This window comes from Saccostrea cucullata, unplaced genomic scaffold, assembly GCF_032062105.1.
Source record: "Saccostrea cucullata isolate Sc308-1 unplaced genomic scaffold, CSIRO_AGI_Scuc_v1 ctg608, whole genome shotgun sequence".
Taxonomy (NCBI): Eukaryota; Metazoa; Mollusca; class Bivalvia; order Ostreida; family Ostreidae; genus Saccostrea; species Saccostrea cuccullata.
In genome coordinates this window covers 39080-58079 of record NW_026925691.1, presented here as the reverse complement: position 1 = coordinate 58079, position 19000 = coordinate 39080, and the positions used below count along the sequence as shown (strand labels likewise).

Genomic DNA, 19000 nt, shown 5'->3' with positions numbered 1-19000 from the left:
TCTCTACCGAATTAAAATTTATTTAAAACCATCTGTATATCAACAAAACTGTAGAATGTTTAAAAGAAACTAAAAAAAGACGTTAGCATTCTTTGACTTCTGGGGCCTTAGAAAGTCTCAGACAGTTAAAGTCAATGCCACTTCATTACTTTTTGTCAGAATTATAAGAAAAAAAAGAACCTTGTATTAACTGTAACATTTTTTCCCGTTCACATTCATGAAAAAAAAAACAGTTTTTAAATTCATTTGTTATTTTATTTTTTTTATTTTTAATACAGGACGAACGAAACCAGTTGCTAACTACCAGTGCATGGCTCCAAATGGGAAGTATATTACTGTAGAATCATCATTGTTCGTTGGGGACCAATGTTTATGGTTTTCGAGGGTCACCCTTACCCACGAATTTACATCCCCTCGAACGTTTATTTTGTTACCGTATTGATTAATTAACCTTCGTATTTACGAGAAACCCACGAATCTAAGTCCCTATGAAAAGTAAAAGTTTGCTTATCCACGAACATTGACCTCTGCGAATTAAACTGATTCCACAGTTTTTAATACATTCAATCATGTACTTATTATAAATCAAAAATGAATCCGGCTTAACCTTGCTCTGAGTCCAGTTTCATGCTGAACATGTGTTTTTCCATAAACATATTCTATCATGTTATCGCAAGATGACAATGAAGTACCCTGCATCCTTTATGTTAATGTATGTACATGTATAATTATCTTTGTATGGAATTTATTGAAACAACAAACGTACATTAAACAACATAAAATAGGATCAGAGCAAACATGGAACCCCGATACATCAGAAGTGGGGTGAGATAAGGGTGCCAAGGAGGAGTGAGCATCCCCTGCCTACTGTTCACCCCCCCCCCCCCCCTGTGTGCTCCGTAAGATCTAAAAATAGCTAAAAAAAATCCATGGAAAACTCAGTGTGTAAATAATGGCTTTAAAATCAGTATAAGAAAGTCAATCAGCATTTGACTTAAAAAATAAATTGTTTTTGGACAAGGTCATTGTATACCATAACCTTTATAGAACTCACGAAATGATGACTTTAAATTAGAATGCAGATATCCTTGCTTCATAAACTTGCCTCTCAATAACTTACCCCGTGTCTGAAACTGTTCTAATCAACTTCAGAGTAGTTGTGTGTACAATTAGAATGGTTAAACAATGTAATTTTGCAAATGTCAAGGTGAGTAAATTTACAAGTTCCCTTTCTATTGAAAAGCAGCTGTCAGTGATATATCAGAAAGCCTGCGCATTAATTTATCGTGGTAAATAGTTGTATAATAATTTTGATTTCCTATTTTGCAGAACTGGACAGATCCGAAACTTTGCTGGGATCCGGTTGAATACGATAACATAACCCTAATTCATTTTCCTTATGATCAAGTTTGGAAACCGGGCATCATTCTACATAACTCGTAAATATCGTTCAGTAATTATGTAAATATACATGTAACTCTTTCATTTGTCGATCCACAGATATCTAGACTTCACAGAAAAGCATATCGACCGAGCACGAAGTGCGTGGTCGATATGCTTTTCTGTGAAGTCGTTATATCTATGGATTGACCGAATGAAAAGCTACATGTGTTATATTACATGTATTTTTTACAGAGATTGACAAAACAAAATTTGAAACAATGGAAACAAGAAACAAGTTTTTCTCATTACTTTTTTTTCATTGAGGCTTACTGATCAAATTAAGTTGTTTCTTTTCTAATGATAGAATAGTTTTGGGGGATTTACTAATTCAAATAACTACTCTTGATTTATTATGATCTTTTGTATCGATTTAAGCAAAATGAATCTTACTTAAATGTATTAATACAAAGTTAATCCTTAATTAAGGCATCGTTTTGTCTAAACAATCTTTTATAACACATTATAATTTTTTTCAGAAACATTACGTCATACACTGTATTTACTATTTTGAAACTGCATTATTGTTTTTGTTTCAGAAGACTTTTTAATCATTTCATTGCTTTTCAGAGTCTATAAATAGTAACACAAGTCTATATGCTGTTATATACTTGATCATTTGAACAAGTTTTGGCCAATCAGAGTGCTTGGAATAATAGAAGAAAATACTATAATAAATTTTTATGCAATACATAATTCACATTTAAAGTCTTCGTTGTTTCAGAAACTTCAATAGTTATTCTTTTATCTACATTTTTTTCCATTTATATAATTTTTGGAAATAACACAAATACTACTCCATGGCAGTTACTCCAATCTCTCATGCTTTTGGAGGTCCGCCTTTGCTCTTGTCCCGATTTGAATTCTTCCTAATAGAATGCACTTTTGTTATTCCTTCTTCCTTAACACAATATCTCTTTATTTCTAGGATTGATTCAAGCATGAAATCTTCAATCAGTACAAATATCCTGATCAACTCACTAGGACATGTTTTGTGGTGGTCACAATGGATTTTTAAAAGCACGTGTACTATGGATATTCAATATTTTCCTTTCGATGTGCAGACATGCTTCCTTGATTTTGGATCTTGGTCATTTGACAGTAGTGACATTATTGTAATTCCAGTGAATCAAGATGCACAACTTAATTTTTATAGTCCGAATTCTGAGTTCGATTTTATGGAATATTCTTCTCATAATTACACATCGTTTTATGCCGCCTGGACAGATCCATTCTTTTATGTAAGGTACAAGATAGTTATCAAACGTAAACCCCTCTATTACCTGTTTAATATTTTGATGCCGACCATTTTACTTACTATCATATCACTGCTTGGCTTTTTTATCCACGGATCGGAGGAGAAAATATCCATAGGAATTACTACATTGTTGTCGATGGTCGTTCTTCAAATGGTTGTTGCCGACTGTCTCCCTACCGTGTCTGATGCAGTCCCTCTCATTAGTAAGTCTAAAACTGCAATTCTTTTACTGTCTTTGAGCCAAAAAAAAAAGAACAGAGTGTTAAAGGGTTATATACAATATAGATTATTAATGTCAATCTGAAATGCACAGAGAAAATCTTATATTATTTTTGACATGAAATTATGTATTAATATTCTTGAAATAGTTTTATAATGACACTCCAGGTTTATATTACGGGATATCGATCTTACTTATCTCCCTTTCTACAAGTGTCAATGCACTGACTATGAATATTTACCATTATGGGGACAAAGGCCGTGAAGTTCCAGCCATTTTAAAAAGAATCTTCTTCGGATTCCTGTCACGATTTCTCTGTGTTTCCGTTTCTTTTAACGAAAACTTCAAGCAAAAGGATTCATTTGCCCAGGTACTAATATTGCAGGAATCTGTAAATTGTCGATCATTCCAACTTTTCACTTTATTTCATCATAATGCACTCGTACACAGAACTTTTCAAACTGTTCCGTATAATTATTTTCCTCATGAAACTCAAAAAGTTTGTTGTTTCCCTGTAATACTATAGTATTATATAAATTCTATAAACTTTTAAGTTTGATGTCTATTATCTTCTTATTTCGTTCTGAAGAAAGTTTATGATTTATCATATATCGTTGCACAGAAAAGTTCAGATTGGTGTTAAGTCTACATTAAACTTTAAATTTATTTAGCAGGGATACAAGACAGTTTTAAAAGAAGAGAATTCTCTAAAACGAAAGTTCCGGGAAACACACAATAATAAAGTAGATGACGACTCTTCAGATAGAAAAGGTGAAATTGTCTTACTCGAAGAAATGCTGCAGTTAGTTCTGAAAAATATAATCCAGGAAAATGATAAACGTGTCCAAACGGAACAGCGTTCTGATGCCCTGAAAAACGAATGGCAAGAACTCGCTCGCGTTCTCGATAGATTGTTTCTATTTATTTTCTTATTAATTTATGCTTGTTTGACAATGTATTTGTTTATTTCGCATTAAAATGGATTATCCAATTAAAATAAAAATCAAGTAAAATATAAAAATCCTTTTCTTTTCTTGATCGTTTAATCCAAGAAAGACAACTTTACGAATTGCAGTATATAGGTAATTGAAAAGCAGGATTTAAATAATTTTGATCTTTCCTTTAAGAGCGTTGCATGCATGCGTTTCTTTTGTCAACAGGTAGTTCTCTTTTCATAATTTAATGTTGTATTTTTTTTTCTTTCTGTTGTGTTTGTGATGCGTTTTATATTTAAAAAAACCTTTTTTTGGGCATTTTGTTATGATTGGTGTTAATGTGTGTGAATATGTAAAGAATGTAATCCAAAGACTTCAAGAAAATTGCAAGCTTCATAAGAAGATAAGATGACTCTCGATTATTTGTTTGAATATCGTCTCGTAATGGGACTATTTTGTTTATCGGAATCGTCTGCTTTGACGCTATTTGTTTTGTTGTTTTTTTTTGTTTACTGTCCTATTTATAGAAAGCTAAAGAAAGTCGATCATGATGCCTATAGCCAGAACTTTGCTTTCAGCAAAACCCGGCTAATCACACAACGTCCTGAATTCTATTTCTAAAATTTGTTATGAGTGTTTAAAGAGTTTTCATATTCCTTTATCATAGCTTTAGAATGAAATAAACATATTCAATTTTTATTATTCTTTTCAAGCCAAAAAAAAAAAAACAACAAAAAAACAAAAAAAAAAAAAACATTTCCAAGAATTTAAACATTTTTTTAAGTTTCTCTTAAAGAATGATGTGACATATGGCCCCCAGAAAAATGACAAAAATAAGAGTCTTATTTTTTTTCTTATTTTTGCGTGCACTTATTTCCTGATATGTATACCCTAATGGAATACTACTTTTAGCAACAGTAGAAAGGTTATTTGGAAGATATAGATCTCTACTTTGGGTTAGTGTACTATTTTTACTTCCGATTGATACTAAATTTTGGACCACCTTACTCGTTGAAAAATCAAATACGAGCGCAAGTAGGTACATTTTTGTACGGCTGGACATTGTATTTTATTGCAATCTATTTATATTTGAAAGGACAAAAATATACCTAACTTCGCTCATATGCTGATTTAGAAAACCATTGTAAAATATGGCTGGCCTTTTTCTTTATGAACAGATCGACGAAACTGTTTTCTGACGCAAGAAATAAATTCATATTCTTATCGAAGCACTCCCGTTACTTTCTAACTGACCAATCAGCTAAATAAGATGTGTTACGAGTGAGTACCACAAAATATGTAATGTAAATGAAAAAAAAAGTTTTATTTTTGTTTTTAATTATGTTCATCGAAGTCGGGCGACATATTGCGATTGTACGCATGTTTTTGTTCTCCAGGCTGTTTCTCGGAGATGGCTAGGACAAACTCCCTGAAACTTTCCTCAAAGGAGGATCACTGGTTGTAGATGTGTTGTTTGGTCATTCAATTTTAAAATGTCTACTGTTGCTATGGAAACCTGCAAAAAGGGATGAATTTTGTCCGCGAGTGTTCTCTCTGGTCCCTTGGACATTCGTCATGAATAGCAGACTTTCTAGTTTATATTATGTTTCATACGTGTATTCTGGTCTTAGTTTTAGCAAAAAAATGTCTTGCATTAATTTTTCTATGAAGTTGAAAGACATCCATGAATGCCACTTGACCAGTCGATACAGTGATACATACATATTTTCGTAGCATCTATGAAAAAAATTAACATGAACACTTAACAAAATTAAAAATAAACTAGAAAGTCTGCTATTGCAAGCAATAGCGTATGTCATCCCGAACTGGACAAGACTTTCATTTTATCATCACTAAAACAATACCAATTAGCTAAGCTTGGAAAACCATCAACTCGTATCAGTACTTTCAGTACTTTGATTTAAAAATCAAAGTAAAAGAATTTTCACTTTCCCCTGTTTTCATAGAAACTATTGACAAATTGCAATTTTTAAATCCAATGAGCACAATTACAGTGAGCACAATTACTAATCATTACATAAAAAGAATTTCATGAAGAATGATCAAGGGACCAGAGACAACACTCGCGGACAAAATTCGTCCCTTTTGGCAGGTTTCCATGGCAACGGTAGCCATTTTGAAACTGAATGACCACACAATACACTCACAACCAGTGATCCTCCTTTGAGGAAAGTTTCAGGAAGATTGTCCCAGCCATCTCCGAGAAAAAGCCTGGAGAACAAAAACATACGTACAGTGTACAATCGCAATATGTCACCCGACTTCGTGCTTTGATAAAATGGAAACCTCCTGTTTGAAAAAATGTACTTTGTTTTACGGTTTCCTAATAAAACAAAAACAAATATTACGTTAACAATTTTTATTTCATTGCTGAATAAATAAAATGCAATTTAGAACTCTTTTTGTGCATTTGACATAAAATAAATTATATTAATTGTCTCGTTTCCTGATCATTTCCCCCATTTTCAACCAAACTGCAGCACAAATATTTTTAACAAATTTAAAATTGAGTGATATGATGTCTGGCTACGCTGCCCTTTTGCCAGTATGGAACATACGCCACTAGATATCTCTTTTCCTTTAGAGAGATGTCACGTGAAACAAAGGGCCAGCAATAAGGCTTGATAATATTAGTTGCATCCGACGCACAATAAAATATTGTGAGGAGCTTAATTATTTAGAAAATAACTACACTCATTTGATCAGTTATAACAATATTCAATCGTTTATTATACGATTGCATAATACGTGCAGTGGTATTAAAGATTGTACTCGTCACCTCTGAGTCAGATTCAGCTAAGGGTAAGTACAATCATATGATAGAGCTATGATTTTCACTTTTTCCTGCCTTTATCATTTTGAACCCGTGATTCTAAAAATCTATAAATCAACTGCTGAAATAAAGAACAGTAATATAGCTCACAAATAAACAATGCAAAATTTGAGCAGCACAATCACATACATTTGAAAAGAGATCGGATAAGGTTCCATGACAGCTAAATCAGCATACCATTTTGACTGATTCCATTCATTGTGTGCTCTAGTCATATTTGGGTATAGCGAAGATAAATATTTTAGAAATATGGTAGCAACCAATTATTCTTTTTACACTCAAAAAGAAAAAAAAAACAACAAACAAACAGAAAACAAAAACAAAAAACACCCCCCCCCCCAAAAAAAAATAAACGTTTTCCCGAATGAATTCTTTTTCTAAATAAATGTCCGACACAAAATTTATTTTTCATTCTAAGCTCACAATTAAACGAGCCTTTCTTTTTTCTTTATTTTGCTTTGTTTTGTCCCCCCCCCCCTTCTTCCTTACTGTGAGTAATTGTCTATATTCTGCTTCAAAATATACCGTAGGTACTGCTAAATACAACTCGCTGTTCGAAAATAAATAATGGCTGATTGGGTTTATATTATTTTTGTTTTCTAAATCTTTTTTAATAATTTCATAACTGTATGAAAATTTATCATTTAAATTAGCACATGCAAGGGTCGTTCAATAAGTAATGCAACTTGAGTGGAGACAGAATAATTTCTGGTAGCTCACATGCAAACAATCAAGCTTTCATTTATACATATGCATACTATTGGTCTCAGTTCATAAAAGTATCTTAAAACCAGTGAATTGAAAACACAGTTATTGTCTGGAGTCCAAAAAATTATATTTTGATTTATTTATTAATATTTTTTTTAAATTACAGCGATTCAATTTTACGTGCCTCTCTACGACAGATATTAACGATACACGGAGGATCTTTGACTCATAATGCCAATGCAATTAATCGATTTAATGGACTTAATTATCTTTAGTAAAGCTAAGTAGTTTTAAAAATTAACATCTTAAAATCAATTGCAATTAACGGGAAGTGTGAGGAAAATATGACATGTTTTTTTTTATTTATATATGCATAATTAAGTCTGTCGAGGCCTAGACGATCATTGATTGTTCAAGCCGATAAATGAGACATTTCCATCATTGCAATGTAGGGCAAAGAGCAGTTTAACATTCAAAATAATAATACATAATTTGGAGGTTCATTATTTAAATTTATTGAAATCAACATTTATCCTAATGATGGATGATAATTTTATTTTGGCATATATATTTAACTATAGCTCTGAACTTTGATCTTAGGACATTTTTGTATTTTATTCAATATACGTGTCTTACTGGGAAATGTCCACAAACATGTTTTTATGTACACGTACATTTAAACTTTATGTCAAGTATGGCACCTGATCTCATTCCTGGAATTTCCAGAGGTTCGTGGTTTAGATCCTTCGCATTGTATTGTGTACAGTTTTTTATTTTGAGATAACTCACTGTTCTTTATCTTCACCTTTTGTACTCTTTTACTTCGCCCGCGTGGCGCAGTGGTTAGAGCGTCTGCTCTAGAGTCGTATAGTTAGTAGTCAATCCTTACGTCGCGGGTTCGAATCCCACTGTGGGACGTGGAGACCGGTTCTTCGGATGAGACCGTATAAACCGAGGTCCCCTGTCGCAGTAGGTGCTGGCACGAAAAAGATCCCTCCCTGCTCAATGGCCTTGAGTGCCGAGTAAAGGACAGAATTTGCAGCTCTCAACCGACAAGTGATGGCGTCTCCATATATATGGTTGAAAAATTATCGAGAGGGACGTTAAACAATATTAATCAATCAATCATTATACAATTTTACATATGAAGTAAATACAAGTTACATTAAGTTTAATTTTTTTAAAGGTTTTTCAATACAATTCCAGAAAATGATTCAAATGTATACATAAATAAATAGATTAGGTAAGTAAAATGGCAATGTTGTATCAGAGTGTGTGTGTTTTATATGTATGGGAGACATTATCGCAGCATATGCAGATCATTATTCTAGTGTATTTTATTTGGTAGAGGTACGACAGGGCAGGTAGGTGCTTTCTTATATCTACATGGGTAATTTTTGAATATCAGATATAACAAAACGCCCATTCGTTTGATTAATTTCAAGAAGATAGAACGTGAAATTTGATTTCTGCCTGTCCAAGTACATTTCATTTAGATTTTATTTTTTGAGAAGAAAGAGAAACTGAGATTGTAAGTATTTCGGGTCCCTAGGGATAAACATAAAACATTGAAATGTATATTATTTTCCTATTCAGTGCATCTTGAATCAAAAAAATAGTCCTGAAAATATTTGCTCTGTTTGAAAACAACTGTATTAAAATTAGGTTTCTACAGAATTTAAGTAACACCATAATTAAAGTAACTGTTGTAAAGTAAAAAAAAAAAGGTCTTAGGTAATTTCTTAATTTAGAAAAAAACACTCTAATATTGGCATTATCTATACAGGTAAAATTGTAACGTTTGTTCAACATATTTTTCGAGTAATATCAATTGTACATATTGTTGCAATTTTACTTGTATAAAAGCATATATACTCCATATCTTTCATTCCAACAGGAAACATACATGTACATACATACACTAGTTATGAACCCCCATGAATTAATTTGATAAATAAGAACATCTTGATTAAGCTTTATAAAATGCAAATTATCTTCTCATACTTTTTGTACAATAAATGCCAGATTACTTTAAGTTGAATTTTCTACATGCAGATACAGGGGGAAAATATAATTGAATGTATGTATTTTAAACTTTTAGATAAGTGTATTAAGATATTGTCCTTAATTCAAATCATATAAAAATAAAACACTGATCAGTCTGAGTGCCTTACTTCATTAAAAAGTGCATCATTTCTTGTATAAGAAATCTACATTTGCTGATATGAATATCAAGGATACCACACTGGTAGACAGGTATAATAAAATCCTAAAAAAACGTACAATCAGCACCAATTAAAAACTTCAAAGTAATGTAACGAAACACATACAAGCAGTTTATTATGATTTGCAGATGAGCTTGCCAGTTTTTTTTTACATACGTCTTTATTATCAATAAATACGACAAAAATACCTGAAAATACAAAGAAACTTCGAGTTCCCGAAGATTACATATATTACATTTCACTATAATGCACGCCATTTTACATTGTATAAATGAATGTTTTTGAGTTTTAGACCCAAATAATGTATTACGTGAAAAATATATGGCTTCAAAAGAAATTTCGAACTGATTTCTATATACGAAATAAATCTATTGTAATTTGTTGTAATTCTAAGCATTTTTTCACTTCTAGAAGCATTTCATGGTAACTTAATGCCACAATTTTATAATAAACGTGCATGATGACTTTTATTTCTCGAATTATAACTTCTTTACTTATCTATGTACATGTATCAATATTAAATTATCACTTTATCTAGATTCTATTTCTCTTAGTGATTCGATACATAAAATTATAACTGTTTTCTATTTCAAGGATAGAACTTCAAGCTTCGATTTATTCGGTGAAGTAGACGAACATGTTTAAAACCCTGGCATATTAGTCCTCGTTCATGATAATATATTTTTTTCTTATTTCTTATTTATTTCTTGATTTTTTTTTTTTTTTAAATATTGCACCTTAATGCCTGCAATAGTCAACTGTAACACTAATGCCCTTTGACATCGAAATTTGTACCTCTATACCATTACATAAGAAGAATATGCAATAAAGAATCTTCTTTCTGCTTAATATGTTTTTGGCAACTACTGAGTAAATTCCTACTGTATCCGGGAAGACATATTTTGTTTCTAATTTTAGTTCATTGCTCGAAATAGGGAACCAATGGCCATGTTTCCTTTCCTGTATCATTTGCGTTTGCAAATTGTCCTTTAATTTATGAAACATTTTAAGTAGTTAATACTTTCTGGTCATCTGTCGTGAAATATATGCGGTATTCATCTGGCAGATAATTTTCGTACTTTCAAATGTACTGCACCCGCTACCGATATACAGAGAGCTTTGGCAAATATCATGAATCGCGTATCGTCCATCACATGTAATTATTATAGAGCACCCTGACTTTTTACAGCCACAGGTCAATTAGGTTTTGCTTTATCTTTGACTATGCAATTTATAAAGTCTTCCTCTGCCATAAAAATTGTCTCATAAGTTACCTTATAAAACCTCCCCATATTCAGTTAAAAATCTACATAACTAAACGATCAGATTTTTTCAGAAAATTAATACAATTTCTTCCCCATATCCTCCTTCCGTTTTCCAACCATTTTACAACAAGGGTCATCAACTATCTACATTGAAATGATAAAAACTACCGTAAGAAAGGTATTAAATAAAGTTATAAAAGAGTACCATCATTAAAGACATTAATTGCGCGTATTACTGCGTTGTGCAATGCATTTAACTGTTTCAGTCTGTACTATTCATTTGGATTAAAGTGTATAAATATTGATGAGTCTCATATTTTTATAATTAATTGAACAAGAAGCTTTGATATAGGTGACGTTTTATTATAAATAATTCTCTGCAAAAATATGCTAAAAGCACCAGAAGTCACGTATACAAACCAGTAACACATTTTAGATATCAACAGAAACAAAGCAAGTCGCCAATATTGTTGGCAAAGGCAGAGTGATTATTCTGTTTTCCTCAGGGGAAATATTTCCGAGGTTCGGAGAAGTCATTTAGATAATGAATTCCATGTTGGATTGGAAAAACAAACAAGAAATGTATGCTTGTTTTCCGTATCGTTTACCAATATAAAATGAACAAAGATATTTCTACAGTGATAATTAATTGAGATTAGAAACCAATGCTTAATGACTACGACACAGTCACTTGCATGTCAGGTCGTTTAATTTTGTAAATGTTCAGCATGTTCAGTGTCTTTCAATGTGTTATTGGAGGTAGGGTAAAATAAAGGATTTTCATTATCATTTGGATTTCCATAAGTGTAAGTGCAATAATTTTTTTACCAAACTTACCACGAACACATATCTATAGGAATAGTTTTCATGCTGTTAGGTACTTAAACAATAAAATGCTTTCTTTGTTTTTTATTACTGGAATTAACGAAAGCAGGTGTTGCAGAAAAAATACATAACCCGCGTAAGTAATAACAAAGAAAGAAAGACATTTTATTGTTTATATTTATATCTGTTTAAATAATCATTTAACTGTTTAAAGAAGGATTAAAAAGTTTATTTATTGTATTAATGATGCGAACGTCTTTATACGTTTCATTGATGGAACAGCCACTGATCAAGAAATCTGTACAGGCGACATGCCTAATGTAGTTCATGCAGTGATTACCGCAATGGGTTTTCTTAAGAAATAAAGGAGAAAATATTCAGTGGATGTAAATATATGTAACTATGTAACAACTAAGGATAGTTTTATAAGTATATATATTTTGTTTCATAAAAACCCGTATCCATTTAATGATTAATTGATTGTTTGTTTCTTTCTTTGTTGTTTAACGTCCCAATCGAGAATGTTTCACTCATATAGAGGTATCACCTTATACCGTTGAAGGGTTTCAAATCTTGACCTTGACCGGCCACTCAGGGCAATTGAGCAGGCAGTGAGGGATCACTTGCCGTGACATGGGGCCTAAGTTTTTAAGGCCTCATCCGAAGGGCAATCCGCAACTTTCACTCCAAAGTGCCAAGCGCATGGCGAAAGAACAGTACAGTTGTTACCCATTTTTTATCGATTTAGGTCAGTCTCGGTCGACATTTGAACTCACGACCTCCCGATCACGGAGCGGGCGCTCTACCGACTGAGCTACCGTGAATAGTTCGTATCCATTTAATAATTATAATGTACTTGTAAATTGAATCAAATACTTTAATATTCTAAGTAAGTTAAACGTTTAATTCATTTTGCAATTAAATATTATTTTTATATCAAATTCAGACTAACTGGGTATGTGCATAAATCCTTTTTTTATTTTGTTTTTTTTAATCACAGAACCATGACGTTACTCAAAACCTTCCTCCTCGCCATCGGTAAGTTTTATCATGTATTAAGTGTCGTTTGTTCTCAGCCTTAAACGTACATTGTATTATGTTTAAACAATGTTTTAAGAGGTCACTAAATTGATTCATTGCAAAAAGTGTGCAAATAGGCAAAACATTATGTTAGTTATTCATTTTAGTTGTCGTCTCATCAGTCCTAATAAAGATTGGGAATATTTAAAAAAAATAATAATACTGAAAATAAATTTTAGTTATTATTATTTTTTCATTTTTCTTTGATGTATAATGCATACTTAACTCCAATACAGAAGTCTGATTACATCAATGCAGTACAACAGAACTTGAATGTTACCAAAAGCCGTGTTTTTGTTTTAAATCAGTTTCTGTTTTTTTATCATACATGCACTTAAATTTTTTATCATAAGTACGATATCGTAATCTTTACATTGATTTTCTTAATTACAGTTTTCAGTTTTTTTTTCTGTGACGAGAATGAAATACGGTTAGAAAGAGATCTAATGAGGAACTACAGCAAACACATTCGACCCTCCAACAACCACAGGGACCGCTTAGACGTGCTGCTGACAGTTACTCTCACTGGGATTATAGACGTGGTAGAGTAACAACGTTTGTTTGTTCGCTCGTTCGTTGCCTGACGTCCCTCTAGAGAAATGTTGCTTTTTTATTTTATTAGTATCTTCGTTGTTTAAAGTCTCTCACGAGAAATAAACACCATATGGCTGATTGCTGATGGAGAGCTGCAAAATTTTGACCTATGCTCGACCTTGAGCAGTGAGGGATTTTTCCGTGCAACATGGGACCTCGGTTTATACGGTCTCATCCAAAGGACTGGACTCGACATTCCGCAGTTAGATTTCAACCCGCCATCAGATCCTTACTCTGCGACTCTAGAGAAGACGCTCCTACCACTGCGCCACACGGGCAACGCGAAGTAAGGAGTTGTTCCTTACGTCGCGGGTTCGAATCCCCGGAGACCGGTCCTTCGGATGAGACCGTCTAAACCGAGGTCCCAGGCCGCAGTAGGTGTTGGCACGAAAAAGATCCCTAACTGCTCGATGGCCCTGTGTGCCGAGTTCAGGACAAAATTTATAGATCTCCACCGGCAAGTGGTGGCGTCTCCGTATGAGTGAAAATTCTCGAGAGAAACGTTAAATAATATACTATCAATCAGTAAATCTTTTTTGACATTGTACAATGCCGTATGTTTAAAAGTACATAGAATCTAAAGAAAGAGAGGGGAATCAGGGATTTTTGTCATTCATTTTTGAGAATCTAAGTATCCAAATCAAACCCAATGCATTCTCTTCCTATACTTAGAATACACTGTATATATTTATAACCATACATATATTAACAAAACTGTAGAATGCTTAACACAAACCGTATTAGCATCCTATGACAAGATGGGCCCTAGAAAGCCTTACACGTTTTAAGACAATACTACTTCAATACTTTTCGTTAGAATTTAAAAAGAATCCTATCTGCAACATTTTCTTCCCTTGACTAAAATCCTTCATGAAAAAAGAATGTATTTATTTCATCCCTTATGTAACTTTTTTTAATTTTTAATACAGGACGAACGAAACCAGTTGCTAACTACCAGTGCGTGGCTCCAAATGGGGAGTATTTTATGCATTTATTTCAATAAACTAAAATAAGACACAGGACAATTTTGAAAAGAAATGAATTATACTGTCGATCATAAAAGTAATGCAACATCTAATTTCCGAAATATTAATAATTGACGTTTAAAAGTGAGAAAAAAATTACCATTAAAAAAATGAAGAGGGAAATATGCCAGGAAGAAGTTTTAAACAGATAACGGTGTCGTGTTATAAAGCGATGGAGGTAAGGGTAAATTGGCCAAAGTGTTATGTGTTATTTCTTTGATTCACTATACAGGTGTATAAGTAATATTACATTATGCTTTAAAAAACATACAAAATTTTATTGTTTGATTAATCATAGTACTTCACAAAATCATTTGATTTGAAAAAAAAAGTTGCATAAATCGTGTACAATGTACATGCAGAGGCTTTCTGAAAAAAAAAACAAATTGGATAAGAATTAAACTACCATGATTGTAATAAAGCAATGGCGTATACCAGAAATTTGAAATTACATTATATTTGATATACTCAATATTCTTTTACAGAACTGGACAGATCCAAAACTTTGTTGGGATCCGATTAAATATGATAACATTACCCTTATTCATCTTCCATATGATCAAGTGTGGAAAGCGGATATCATTCTACATAACTCGTAAATGTCTTTCAATTAAATTATTTTAAGTTTCATGCAATATTTCATTTCACATTTCAAAATTAATTTTGATGATTGTTTCATGAACTTTAATAGCTAATCTTTTTTCTATGATTCTCGTATTTTATATTCTTGAAAATAACACAAATACTCTATCATGGCAAGTGGTCCAACCTCCTTTGCTTTCAGAGGTCCACCTTAGCTTTGCTCACAATTTGAATTTTGTGCTTCACTGTTCGTTAACACCTTGTTTCACTTTATTTCCAGGATTGATTCAAGCATGAAATCTTCAATCAGTACGAATATCCCTATCAGCTCACAAGGACAGGTTTTGTGGTGGTCACAATGGATTTTTAAAAGCACGTGTACTATGGATATTCAATATTTTCCTTTTGATGTGCAGACATGCTTCCTTGATTTTGGATCTTGGTCTTTTGACAATAGTTACATTAATGTTATTCCAGTGAATCAAGATGCCCACCTTGACTTTTATAATCCTAATTCGGAGTTCGACTTTGTGGAATATTCTACTCACAACTACTCATCGTTTTATGCTGCCTGGTCAGACCCATTCCTTTATGTAAGGTACAAGATAGTAATCAAACGTAAACCGCTATATTACCTGTTTAATATTTTGATGCCGACTATTTTACTTACCATCATATCACTACTTGGCTTTTTTATCCACGGATCGGAGGAGAAAATATCCATAGGAATTACTACATTGTTGTCGATGGTCGTTCTACAAATGGTTGTTGCCGACCGCCTCCCTCCCGTGTCTGATGCAGTCCCTCTCATTAGTAAGTCTAAAACTGCAATCAATTCTTTTACTGTCTTTGAGCCAAAAAAAAAAAAAAAACAAGAACAGAGTGTTAAAGGGTTAAATATAATATAGGTTATTTATGTCAATCTGAAATACAAACAAAAAAATCTTATATTATTTTTGACATGAAACGTTGTATTAACATTCTTGAAATAGTTTTATAATGACACTTCAGGTTTATATTACGGAATATCGATCCTCCTTATCTCCCTTTCTACAAGTATCAATGCACTGACTATGAACATTTACCATTATGGGGATACGGGCAGAGAGGTTCCAGCCATTTTAAAAAGAATCTTCTTCGGATCTCTCTCACGTATTCTCTTTGTTTCGGTTCCTTTCAACAAAACCATAAAACGAAAGAATCCAGGTGCCCAGGTAATATGACAAGAAACTGTAAATTGTCAATTTGACGATATCAATTATTTGGTTCGTCTAACCTCATTATAAATACATAATGCACATTCTTCTTCAGCGATATATATACTTTTTAACTTTTATAGAATTTTGGATATATTTAAGATTCGTATTCGCACCAAAAAGTTTAGTTATGAGTCAAGCCCGTAACAAACTTTATTTTTTAGCAGGGTTACAAAATATGCTTAAAGGAAGAGAGTTCTCTAAAGCGACTGTTCAAGGAAGCACACGATAATCAAGTTGACGAAGACAATTCAGATAGAAAAGTGGACATTGTCTTACTCCAAGAAATGCTGCAGATGGTTCTGAAAAGTATAACCCAGGAAAACGATAACCGTCTCCAAAAGGAACAGCGTTCTGATGCTTTGAGAAAGGAATGGGAAGAACTCGCTCGCGTTCTCGATAGATTGTTTCTATTTATTTTCTTATCAGTTTATGCTTGTTTGACAATGTATCTGTTTATTTCGCATTAAAATGGATGCTTCAATTAAAAGAAATCAACTGAGATGTAGAAAATCAGGTTTTCTTTTCTTGATCGTGTATTCCAAGAGAGACAACATTAAAGCAGCCACGTAGCATCGATTTTGAAAGTGGGGGCCAGCCAGAGAATTTTTTTTACTTACCTGAAAAAGTTGACAAGCCAAAAAATAAAAAAAAAATGAAAGTTTCCCAAAGTCGAAAATCATATTTCGTGGGTGGGTGGGTTAGAGGCCAACTTTTTTCAATACTAACTTCTGCCAGTACCAATTTTTCACATTTTCCTTAACATAGAAAGTTGGGGAGCCAACCTACCTTTCAATGAACATTTCCTATAGTATAAGTAAGGTTGGGAAGAAAAGTGAGGGGCCAGCCGCCCCCTCCCCCTCCCCCCCTGTTGCTACGTGCCTGTAAGGATTGCATCAGAAAGTTCTTATTAAGCAGGATTTAAATAATTTTGATTTTTCTATAAAGTACATTGCATACACTTTAAGTGTATATTATACATGACTGTATGAATTTCATTTCTCAACAGGAACAATGTAGTTATCATTTCATTATTTCATGTTGGATTTTCATTAAATCCTTTTTTTCATTCTATTGTGTGTGAGATGAATTTCATATTTAAAAAACTTTTTATTGGCTCTCTATTAAATTCTGAGTGATATTTGTGGGTGTGAATATACAAAGAATGTAATCCAAAGAATTTAAGAAACATCAAGAATTTGGAAACGTATACACTTTCTCTGTAACTTTGAACACTTGCAGAGTATATATCTAAGACACTGTTTTTACAGTACATGTATTTCAACTATGTTTAGTTTTAGGGTGTATGTCAATAAGATCATCTAGTTTATTTTCATTTCTATAAGCACACAATCATGAACCTGGAAAACGCGTAGGAAAGTCATTTAATTCAATACAATAGTTTATTCTCTTAAATTGTACTACAGTATAGAGAAAATACAAACATGAAATAGGTACAACACAATACAGCATGCGTGAGAAAAATAGAAAAAAAAAACAAACGATGAAAAATGACAGTGTCATAAACCAAGCAACCAACTCTCTCAATAATAAACCCAGTAAATTTACATTGACAACATACATGTAAGTATACTCGGTACTTCCCCAGTTCGTATTATATCAATTCTCTTTCTTCGTTTTAGGTTTTACATTTTGTTTTTACCGTAGCGGGATAAAAATCAACACTTAACCTTCGTGTTTATATGAATTTTTTCCCCGAGTCTTTATATTTATTAATTATTATAAACATATTCATCAATAAAATCTACCAAACTTGATGATCGTATATTGATTGACTAAAATGTTACACCCAGTAGAAATAAAACTACACATCGTTCAATTTTGTGGATTACCAAAAAAACAAAAAAAAAAAACAAAAAAAAAAAAAAAAAAAAAAAAAAAAAAAACAAAAACAAAAAAAAAACAAACAAAAAAAAAAAAAAAAAAAAAAAAAAAACAAAAAAAAAACAAAAAAAAAAAAAAAAAAAAAACAAACAAACATTGGAGCCCATTAATCGAAGTCCCAAATTCAATGTTGATTTTTTTTCAAGCAAGGACAAAGTTTCCAAGAAATTCAACATTTTGTGAATTTCTCCTAAATTTTTTTATATCCTGAAACGCAGAATAAAAATAATGAGAAATGTATTGCCTAACAGACATACTCTTGGTCAGGAATGGCACATGCTTTTGAAACCATATGTTTAATATGTTTAAATGCTAACTTTAATGTAATTATGAAATTATATAATATAAATTAATGTAAATGCTTTGCATATTTAATTTATCTTATTAATATTGTGGACATTGAGTCTCTATTTTTCTTACATACAAAACATGTACAGTTTTACAGTTTTCTCAATGAAACTCAAGGAAATAAATACATGTATATAAATTCAGTTTTTCACTAACTTCACGCAAAAATACAAGTTTAAAACGAGGAACAAGTTTTAAATACTTGAAAACTGATTAAATTCACTGATATCCTTGGATTCACTACCATTCTCGCTTCCTGCCGGAGGAAGAAAGCAGATATATATAACTTGAGACACACTGACTGGTATGTTAACATCAATGCAGTGTATATTCCTGACTAATTTATAATAAAACTGATTAAGAAAGACTGAACATAACATTATGGCATCAATAAATGACAGTAACAGACAATATAAAATTAAAAAAAAATCTTAGAAAATATCAGTTGTGCACGAAAAAAAGGGAATGTTGTTGGATTTA

At 32.2% G+C, this 19000-nt stretch overlaps 2 protein-coding genes across 5 annotated transcripts; both read left to right on the top strand.

Annotated features, from left to right (window-relative positions):
- The first annotated feature begins 2373 nt into the window (after nt 1–2373).
- LOC134269605 (neuronal acetylcholine receptor subunit alpha-10-like) lies at nt 2374–3896 on the top strand. 2 transcript variants are annotated; one of them, XM_062751810.1, is made up of 3 exons: nt 2374–2901; nt 3176–3288; nt 3590–3896. In XM_062751810.1, the coding sequence occupies exons 1-3, from the start codon at nt 2382–2384 to the stop codon at nt 3893–3895; spliced, it is 939 nt and encodes a 312-aa protein (XP_062607794.1). In that variant the 5' UTR covers nt 2374–2381; the 3' UTR covers nt 3896. The 2 variants fall into 2 exon arrangements, with proteins under 2 accessions (XP_062607794.1, XP_062607793.1); XM_062751809.1 differs by having other exon boundaries at nt 3086–3288.
- Nucleotides 3897–11475: 7579 nt separating this feature from the next.
- Nucleotides 11476–16795, top strand: LOC134269604 (neuronal acetylcholine receptor subunit alpha-10-like). 3 transcript variants are annotated; one of them, XM_062751808.1, is made up of 8 exons: nt 11476–11711; nt 12479–12556; nt 12731–12768; nt 13204–13352; nt 14915–15024; nt 15292–15824; nt 16023–16225; nt 16435–16795. In XM_062751808.1, exons 3-8 carry the CDS (start codon nt 12735–12737, stop codon nt 16735–16737), a joined length of 1332 nt encoding a protein of 443 aa, XP_062607792.1. In that variant the 5' UTR covers nt 11476–11711; nt 12479–12556; nt 12731–12734; the 3' UTR covers nt 16738–16795. The 3 variants fall into 3 exon arrangements, with proteins under 3 accessions (XP_062607792.1, XP_062607789.1, XP_062607790.1); XM_062751805.1 differs by having other exon boundaries at nt 16432–16795; XM_062751806.1 differs by lacking the exon at nt 11476–11711 and having other exon boundaries at nt 12313–12556; nt 16432–16795.
- The last annotated feature ends 2205 nt before the right edge of the window (nt 16796–19000 follow it).